At 39.8% G+C, this 10,610-nt stretch overlaps 1 protein-coding gene across 1 annotated transcript; it reads left to right on the plus strand.

Moving 5' to 3' along the window:
- Positions 1-4,511: 4,511 nt before the first annotated feature.
- On the plus strand, positions 4,512-10,175 carry LOC105389896 (pancreatic triacylglycerol lipase). Its single transcript, XM_048633208.1, has 7 exons — positions 4,512-4,545; positions 4,907-5,060; positions 6,628-6,776; positions 7,247-7,492; positions 7,891-8,079; positions 9,173-9,338; positions 9,774-10,175. Exons 1-7 carry the CDS (start codon positions 4,512-4,514, stop codon positions 9,838-9,840), a joined length of 1,005 nt encoding a protein of 334 aa, XP_048489165.1. The 3' UTR covers positions 9,841-10,175.
- Positions 10,176-10,610: the final 435 nt, after the last annotated feature.

Consider the following 10,610-nt stretch of genomic DNA (forward strand, 5'->3'; position numbering starts at 1 on the left):
TGAGGAACGCCAGCTAGAACTGGACACCAAGAAGAACTCTCCGTGTCAGTTCGTACGCACTGCTGACGTCCCTTGAGATAAGACTCGAACCAGCTTGTAACTGCCGGAGATACGTTAAGAGATCGTATAATACCGAGTAGTAAATCGAAGTCCACCGAATTAAATGCATTGCTGAAATCCAGCAATGCAAGGACTGTAACTTTCTGGTTGTCGATATTGTACCTAACATCATCGGTCACTTTTATCAAAGCAGTGACTGTGCTGTGGCCTGGACGAAATCCTGATTGAAAGGAATTTAGAAGTTGGTTACTGGAGAGGTAAGCGGAAAATTGTTCAAAGACCAGACGTTCCAGGACTTTTGATAGGAAGGGTAGGATAGAAATGGGGCGGAATTGGGACAGGGACGTAGGATTGGGTGTTTTTGGTAAGGGAAGGATGAAAGCATTCTTCCACAAACTGGGAAAGGAACTGGAGAGGAGAGATAGGTTCATCAGATTGGTGATGTGAGGCAAGATGATATCCAAAACACAGTTTATCATATTGGCACTAATGTCATCGAAACCTACAGCCTTGCTTCTTCCTTAATCTTCCTTACCACTATCGTGAAAATATTTTACATGATGATGATGTAAAACTTTTAAATAAATATGTTAACTTAGGTAAAAAAACACACACCTACACACACTTATCTAGATCATCATTCACGAACTTACCTACTAACAATAAAAAGAATCGGTTAATAGGTGCCCGAAATAGAAATTCATACCCTGTTTTTACCCCTTTACCCACACTTGGGATTGAATTAAAATTCTGAAATAAATGGGACCACCTGGGAGCTTAACCCAATACATCAAAAAAAGAATTTTCAAAATCGGTCCATAAACGGCGGAGAAATCGGTAAATAATTAAAACAAAATCCCGACAAATTGAGAACCTCCTCCTTTTTTTGAAGTCGCTAGTCGGTTGAAAATGAAGTTGTACCGCTGCGCTGGTAATTTGGCGACGTCAACTCGTTCTCGTGACGTGACGTTGACGGCGTGCGGTGGACAAACGACCTAAGGCCTGGGTCTCCTATTTACGCCAAGGGGCGCGTCCAGCGTCACGCCGTAGGCTGCGTCACAATGCTCACTATAGAAATGTACTGATGCGGTCTCCCTCACACGCCGACGTTGGCGCGTAGATGTAGTGAGCATCATGACGCGGCCTATGGCGTGGCGCTGGACGCGACCTACGGCGCGTAATAGGAGACCCAGGCCTAAGGGTGGTTTTACTGTCACGCTGGTGCGGCGCTGATCATCAGCGGCGCTAACATCAATTTATGTAAAGCGATCGTTTCCGAGGTTCCTGAGTCACGCTGATAGCTCAGAGTTGGCGCTTCATACAAGTTGTCATCAGCGCTGACGGTCAGCGCCGAATCAGCGCCACTGTCGGTTTTTTAATCCGTATTCAACTTTAGCCAGTAGTTAAGTTACTTTGTCAAGCATGATAGCTACATATTATTAGTAAATATTATGCCAGCATGGTTGCGGCCCTATGAAAAACGATGGCGCTGTCTTTCTCTCATACATTTTAGTAGCGAATTGAATAGGTACCTACTTACCTACTACCGGCTAATTGTACTTGATAATCCTTTCACAATGGTGTATGAAAGGTCACCATTTAAAATTTATTCCAGCCCTGGTGTTTTTCACCGACACGCTGGAAAGAAGACCCTTGCCGCACAATCGTTTTTTCTTTATGTAGGTACTTACTTACATTACCTATTCTATTCTCTGGGGGGTGTAAGTACCTGCACCTGGCTCTCTCGAGTGGAACCGTTGTGCATATACTCAAGGTCTAAACTGTCTTCCTTAGCTTGGACCATTTCCCACCACGTTGGCCCACTGCGGGTTGGTGGGTTGGGTTCACATATCTAGATAATCTAGATATGCAGGTTTCCTCACAATGTTTTCCTTCACCTTAAGAGCGATAGTATACATTGTACTTAAGTTAAAAGAACTCATTGGTACATGTCAGCGCCGGGATTCGAACCCGCATCTCCGGCGTGAGAAGCGGGCGCTTACCCGACTGAGCTACCACCGCTCCAACCTACCTAATTCAATTGTAATTGTATTTAATTGTAGTATGTAACCATTTTGTTTCGGTATAAGTAAGTACACTGACGAGCAATTAAAGTGGCTGGCTGTCGCATGGCTGATGGTGGAACTTTTTCATTGCTCGCGCGTCTATATCATTCGAATTTGGAAAAAACTCGCTACTTCCTAGATGCCTTTTATTTTTTCATACTTTAATATGATCGATGGTAGGCCGAAGCGCCGCGGCCTAATGTCTAGGATACCGCATTGCAAATTGTAATTCAATCGAGGATCCCACTCAGTGAAAATGTGGCCGCCTTTCTTGAAGGTATCAATTATGGTCGATTGGTCCCGCTTAAAGTGGTTACCTTGACTAGGCTTTATAGTTTGATAAGTTGACAAATTTACCTCAGTGATGTCTTGATAAAAGTGCTACTTTGGTGTTTAGTAGTGGTAGATATTATGATTACGTGGATTATTATAATTTCAGCAGGTTGGTATACATTTATTAAGTTACTTAGGTAAGTATATTATTATTTAGCTCGTTGTTGTGGCTTTACATGCGCAAGCAAGTAAGTGAATATCCTACATAGTAGGATGAGACCTACTACGTACCAAGCCCACCATCACTCTCACTCTCTATCACACACAAGATAAATTGAACTACCGCAAGAAAAACCAACTTATGTAAGCTTAATCATAAAAAAAGAAACAAAGCGGTAGTAGGTACCATAATAGTCCGTCTTGTAAGAAGCTTTTATAGTATTGATTCGATTGAAATTAGTAATTAGGTAAGTACTTACATAATCATTCCTATTTACTTAGATAGATAGATATAATTACTTACCATAAAAAAATATGTTTTATAAGCTGAAATAAAGTCAGATGTTTCCATTTGTTCCATGTTTAAACTGTGTTTTATCATGGTCACCCTAAAACTGCAATTAATGTCGAAATCAGAACGATTGAACGAGTTATCAATATTCCTTCGGCATATTACAAAACAGCGAGCGTTTGTAAACTGACGACGCCGTATGTAAACGGCGAGATCTTACAAAATGCCTGCGACAGATACAAGACTTTGGGAAGTTAATTGAAAAAATCCCTCCCTTCCTCACTGTACCCTCCCATAGTTTCCGCCATTTTCATGGACACACCAATCGAATCATTAATTAATGGAAATCTTGCGATAGCTATATAAGGTATCGGAAATGCCTAAGTATTTCTCTTTCATTATCTTTCGCTGTTTAATTTTGCAATTGCGTAGGTGATAAAAAAAAAGAAGGTACACGTACTACGTACTAACCTAATATTAAAATGTACAACGTGATAAAACTATGTCACAGGCATCTGGTTGAATCCTCTTTTTGGTTGAATCACTAGCTCGTTGATTGAATGGCGCTATTCAATTGTATGACTAGGCCGAACGTTGATTTTTCAAGCGTCACAAACGTCCAACTAGTTAGCGGACTTAAAATTAGTCAGGTGGTGAATTAAGTTCAATGTTTTACCACTGCGGCGCTAGTACCTAGTCACTAAAACAAATATGGCGTCTAACAGCTGGCACAAAAAGCACCTGTATTGATATTTTTTGCAAATAAATTAGTATTAAAGTGCGTTATTTGTGTTAAAATAGTGTGACAACATAGATTTACCTATTATTACGCCGCCGCCTAGTTTCAAAGAAAAAAACGTGAGTGGTGAAACTTATTTGATAATAATGAACAACAATATCAAGGTACCTACGTGGATTTTTATTGTTTAGTTAACTTGTGAGATAAGAGCTTTGTAACATAGTTTTTGTCTTGACTCTTGTCTGGTCATGTTCACCCTAACCAGACATTACAAAGTCGGCTATACTATATCACAGGGAACGTCTTCGCTGAATGACGTTCAGTCAAGACGTCAAACGTTACATTCAACGACTTGACGAGGTCTCTTTTAGTTAGTCATACAATTGAATAGGGGGCCGTCCATTAATCACGTGAGGCTCAAAGGGGGGGGGGAGGGGGTACTGAAAACCTCACGAAACATCACGAGGGGGGAGGGGGGGTTCTCGTTAGACATCACGTGTATTAATTTTTTTGTCAAAAATTAGGTATTTCTGAACCGATATTTTGGACGGCGCAAAAATTTTAACGATTTGTAGTATGACCTATATTTTTTCTAGTCAAAAATTGCCTTTACATAGACTTCCAAAAAAATACACGTGATCCAGGGGGGGGGGGGAGGGGGGGTTGGTCCCAAACCTCACCAAATATCACCAGGGGGGAGGGGGGGGTCAAAAAATGAGAAAAACAACCTCACGTGATTAATGGACGGCCCCTAGCGCCATTCAATGAACGAGCTAGTGATTCAATCAAAAAGGAGATTCAACCAGATGCCTGCGACATATATATTTATATACCTACTTATAGATATTAAAGTTTACTGGAAATGTTGAAGCTCAAAGCTCAAACAGATAGAACTTGTACGACTTTCTTTAAGTTTACCATGTGATGGTAATAGTACTTAGATAAAAAGTTATCAGTGTTGTTTTATTAATAATACGTTTATTTATCTGCTATTTTCTATGGCCAGTCCTTTAATTGATCCCAATTCCCAACACAATAACATCATAAGTATATTTTTGTACCTGTTACTAGGTGAACCCTGTGAATTGCGTAGAGTGAGCGCAAAACTAGAACACTATGAACATTGAACACTCGGCATTCGGCGGAAAACAGTTGGCATACTGGGGACGCAGCATAAATGTTTTTCAACATTCATTGTGCATTAGCCTTCATCAGACCTTCATTAATTAGTCACCAAAAAGTGTGTCCATCCAGCAGCGTCAGTATGCGGCATAGAGTGGGACGCCCCCGCGCAGTACGACCCGGTGTGGTTGGCCAGTGTGCTGGCGCACCCGCCGGTGCCACCGATCAACGAGACCAGGCTCTGGGGGTGGGTCAATGAGACCGACGTCGTGTTCCGGCTGTTCACTAGGTGAGAACATGGGATGGAGCTGTAAATCACTAAAGCAGACGCGGTAGCACGGAGCGCAATTAAGATTTGACGTGACAAAAGTTTTGCGTCGCACACACTCACATCGTCTCAAAAGCGAGCGCGACGAAGAGATTTTTGTGATGTCGTGCTAGCCCTTCTGAACTAGTAAATATTCAGTTTCATTTAAATCGGAGCAAATTGTAAAACGTGTGCCTGTTGTTCTTTGTTGAACAAGCTAATAAAGCTAGCGATTTACTTTTGTACCTCTTTTATGATGATTTAGTTAAAAGCGACAATATACGCTCCTTTGTAATTGTAGAGTTTTACTAAGGCTAGGTCCTTAGTAAATCATCTGGCTCCCTATTGGTTCAGCACTCCCGGTTGAAGCCACAACCGGTCCCTGGTGCCCTGCTTCGCTCGTCGCCGACGCTTGAATAATGAATAGTCGGGCCCAATCAATATGCCTATAGGATAGGTAAATATAAGGGTAATAGGTACATGAAACTGTATGAGATACGATACCTAACTTAATTCCATTTCTAACCGACAACATCCCACATAGTAGCCGTGTGGTCGGGACAAAAAAATCTAACTACACATACATACATTACTAAGATTACATAGGTTCATGAAAGCATACGTTGTAACATCATCATAAGGCTGCGAACCAGGCTGTTTTATCTTGTATCCTAAAAAAGATATATAAAGCGCTATGAAAAGATGGCACGTTAAGAATAACTTTCTGTAAAACAATAAAGTAACATGATGGGCGACGGAAAGTAGGTTATAAAAGCTTTATGACAACGAGTAACGACCGAAAAATCTAAATTACTTTTTAGACCCAGATCAGTGTTGGCCTGTATCCTTCTACGGAACCCCAATACCTTTCTCAGGCTTTTATTTGGCTGATAATATGCCACGTTTATGATGTCTTCCTTAATTTTCACTGGCTAAGGTTTAACGTTCCATTTTATTTTATTGTGGTCTATGGGCTTTGGCAATAATCGTAACAATAAGACGGGGAGAAAAGAATTACGTTTCCTGAATTTAGATCGTAGATGATCTAGGATGGATGAGGTACCTAGGTACCTATACGTTAGCAAGATTTATCCTATATCTTTGCGCATTTTTGTTGAAGTAATATGGTATTTTGTCGTCTAGCACTCTCTCTACCTACCTAGCGGCGTGTGTACATAATTATTTGTTAATCATCTGATAATTCAATAAAAGTGCAATAATCAATTTAATCAGCGTTTATTATCAAGCGTTTACAGTCCCGCTTCGCTTCATGGTATAACTATTTAATTGAACATCATCAGAACAAACCTGAAAAAAAATGGAATGGTTGGTAATTTAGGATTATTTTCTTTATGGATGTAATAAGGTATTTATTTGCAAATAATGTCGACATCGCGTATTTATTATATTCATTTATCCCTCCCTATATGTAGAGTACTCTTACGCCGTATGACCCACATTTTAATATGTTAACTAGTTGTAGAGTTTTTGTATAAAGTTACTCTCCAAGTTGGTATCCATTTTTATAATAATATTGTTTAAATTTCAGACGAAATCGATTTGACTACGAAGTGCTCCATACAAAGGATTCGGAATCATTGCGGAATTCAAACTTTAATTTTAATAGAAAAGTTAAAGTCCTTACTCATGGCTGGCGCAACCATGGCTTAAGTCCCATGCCAGAATCTATTAAAGAAGGTAAGTTAAATTAAATACACTGCAAAAAACTAATAAGTATAAATAATAAATACCTTAGATAAAATTGAACAGTCGAACCCACTGTATAACCTGCATCGATGGTCGTAGACCTCGTACACAATAATATTATATTACTTATGCCAAAAAGGGGTAAAGTTTGAATTTAGTCTAGATATATCCTTTATTGATTCCTTTCTCTCCAAGACAGTTCTCATAGATCTGCTTTTTCAATAGTCGGATACGTGAATTGATATCTGAGGAATAAATTTTTGCTTTCAGTACACCTAAATACATACATTTAACAGTAACAAACACACATTTTCAGACGTGAAAGTATCAGAATCAAACCCCTTTCTAGCTTTTATATAATTATGAAAAATCAATAATATAAACCTTTTTATACTTAGCACCTGTTCGACAGTGTGATATTTGTTTCATTATGTTGAACCTTTTCAACTTTCATCTTCCAGCCTACCTTAACGTGAGTGACCTAAACATAATAGTGGTGGACTGGGGCGTTGCAGCCAACGTGAACTACGTTGATGCCAGCTACAACGTGGCGATGGTGGCCCTCCACCTGACTCACTTCCTCAACTTCCTCATAGACGAGGGTGTGTCTACGGACTATGTCCACTTGATAGGACACAGCCTCGGCGCCCACGTGGTCGGCATAGCGGGGGCGTATGTGAAGAAGGGACCTATTGATACCATCACTGGTTAGTTGTTGTACTTCTCATTCATCGTAGACTTGTCGGTTGGCTTCGGTGTCATCGTCAGCAGACTGTCATGTCACGCCTTTCTATCCTCTGTCTCTCATTCACTCCACTTTTCTGCCCTCGGATTCCCTTCAACTTAGCACCTTAAAAATTCGGGAGTCACAGTCTTGAAAATAATAATGTGTTGCAAAAGTGATATCCTAAGCCGAAAGGGTGTGACTCAGGGATCATTCTGAACATTTTTTGAACCCTTTCGGCTTATGCCTATACCCTTTTTGAAACATCCTGTACAAGTACAAACCTAGCATAATATTCTACGTTTCTTTCTAAGCGTAGAGACCACGTCACACTCTACATTTGGCGAATGATTACCATAATATCCCATTGTCTGAGTCCAGGTCTGGACCCAGCGCTGCCTCTGTTCACGCTGGGCAACAAGGACGCTCGTTTGGACAAACACGACGCCCGCCACGTGGAGGTCATTCACACCTGCGGCGGCTACCTGGGCTTCGGGTCTCCTATCGGCCATATAGACTTCTACCCCAATGGTGGCACTAGCCAGCCGGGCTGCGTGTTCGACTTTTCGGGTAAGAGAGTCGATGACTTTTCTATGAGAATGTTATAGATCTATCGCATGATATTTCAATCTAATGATGATGATGTCAGGCAGTGAGGTTGGCTGAGGACCATTTGAGATAATTATTATGGAGGACTCCCATCTCAACTGCCGGTCAGATAGATAAGGTTACGGTAGTGCTACATAGTACATATATACTAAATTACTGCCATTTTGATAGTATCTCTAACTAACTGTCTTCAAGGAGAGTTACAAAAGGTTATGATTATGGCACTACAGTAAATTTAATAAGAAGAAGGAATACCACTGTCGTTCGATACTATCCCTGAGTAGAAGTAACATTTCAAGTAGCGATAAAGATAATGGACAAATGATGGTTGGTTTTACGAGGACACTGTAAAAGATAACTCAGAAGGTATATAATTTTTCTGTTATAAAACGACGTTTTTTCATACCGACGAATTGTATAAAAGCAAATAAAATTCGGCTTAAGATTAACTTCTTTCATAAGAGTAAAAGTTAGTAGGTACTGACGTTATTTATAAATTATAATTTCCAGTTATGTAATGAGAAGAATATGTTGTATACGCCGGTCCCTTTATTACATATGTATTTTACCTACCAAATACAAAGCGACGATTCTGCTTAAATCCTTGGAAATGAACTGAACGTGTTATTTGAACCGCGGGGACGCCTAGGTACGAGTCGGCACGACAGAGCTAGTAAGCCTAGGGTACCTAGTTAAGGTACGGATATAACATGACATCATTATTTTAATCGTAGAATCAGTGTAAGTAGAGTTAGAAACACCTTTACCACTATCAGATTTTTTACCTTGCATAAATGAATAAACAAGCCATCGAGATACATTTTCTATCAAAAGTTTTATTCATCTGTAAACATAATTTTATTATTAAAACATGTACTAATTACACGTACTGTATACCTATCGAACCACATAACATACTCACGAGCAAATAAAAAGTTCCTCTGATTTGATTACATAATATTATGTATATGGAACAGTAATGGCGGGTAGAACACTTTTATTGCTCGTGTGTCGTGTGTGTATTATCACATCTGTCATCCATTGTTCCCGCCAGGTGGCTGCGCGCACAACCGCGCGCACGAATACTTCGCCGAGTCCATAACATCGGACGTGCAGTTCACGGCGGTGCGCTGCGTGAACTACGACGAGCTGTACAACACGGGCTCGTGCCGCGGCACCGGCGAGACCCTGCCCATGGGCGGCTTCGACATACACTACGGGTAACTATTGTCTACAGGGTGTATTGTATATACAGGCTGTTGCAAAAGGGCATACTAAGCCGAAACCTACATATGGAGCATGTTATATCTAAACCAGACAATGAAATCTGAATTTCTAAATTCGCAAAAAAAATAATCATTTTCATGCTGCACAGCTACATACACATGTAGGTTTTGGCTTAGTATACCCTTTTTGCAACACCCTGTACGACATAGTCCCCTTTCAAGGAGCTACACTACATTGAGATACATCACACTGTGCTCCTCCCAATTACGGTTATCGGTTCGTCGACTAATAAAGCCGCACCACTTCCACTGCCAATTAGGCATGCAAACAACCATTACCAAAACCATTGCGATAATTTCAACTGATGTTCTCGTGTCAGTGAGGTGAACTAAATAATATGAAAAGCTAAAATTGGTCATGTTTTTCAGGAAAGACGGTATTTACTACCTGAAGACCAACGCAGAGAAGCCATTCGCCATCGCAGATGCTGAGTGAAAACAGAAAAATATAAATTTCTTCGCCCAAGAAACTTCGTCTATAAATTAAATTTTCATACAAACGATTGCGACGGCGAGTCCGTGTAAATTCAAGGTTTTCAGTTAGTGGTTCGCTTTTAATAATTTTCCTTGTTGAAATTAAGTTCTGAGTTCAATAGGCAAAGTAAACAAAAGGGAATGAATCGAATGAAAGTTTTATCATCCGTGTTATTTTAAGATAATTGGTGCTGTATTTATTGTGTTGGTGTTGTTGTAGGTAGAATGAAGAATTGTAGAGAAATTGTTAAAATATAAGTTAAAGAAGTAACAATATACAGCCTTAATTTAATCAAATTGTGGTTTATATTTCAACATAGTTACTTAGATTGCTGCCTCCATTCATACATTCACAAGCTTTGACTAAATCACTGGTCAAATTTCAATAAGTACCTACATGAGAAAGTAGGTAGGTATGTATATTATCAGAATAGTTAACAGACTGAAAAGCAAATTGACTAGGAAGAGCAATCTCGACTGAGATAGAAGAGCGTCCCTCAATCAATGAACATAGGGCACGAGGGAACTGTCGGCGTTTTTCAGAAAATAAAGTAAGTCCCATATTTTCCCCTTTGCCTTCATGAATTTTGAAAGACCAGTGAATTTATAACAAACTGAAGATTAATAAAGTTTACGTTTACGATGAATAAATTACTTACTTAGTTAGTATTTTTACGTTGCACGTTGGTAAAGATTGAAATTCTGAAACGTGTATTGTGCTGCTGTCTACTA

The sequence above is a fragment of the Plutella xylostella genome, chromosome 5 (assembly GCF_932276165.1).
Source record: "Plutella xylostella chromosome 5, ilPluXylo3.1, whole genome shotgun sequence".
Lineage (NCBI taxonomy): Eukaryota > Metazoa > Arthropoda > Insecta > Lepidoptera > Plutellidae > Plutella > Plutella xylostella.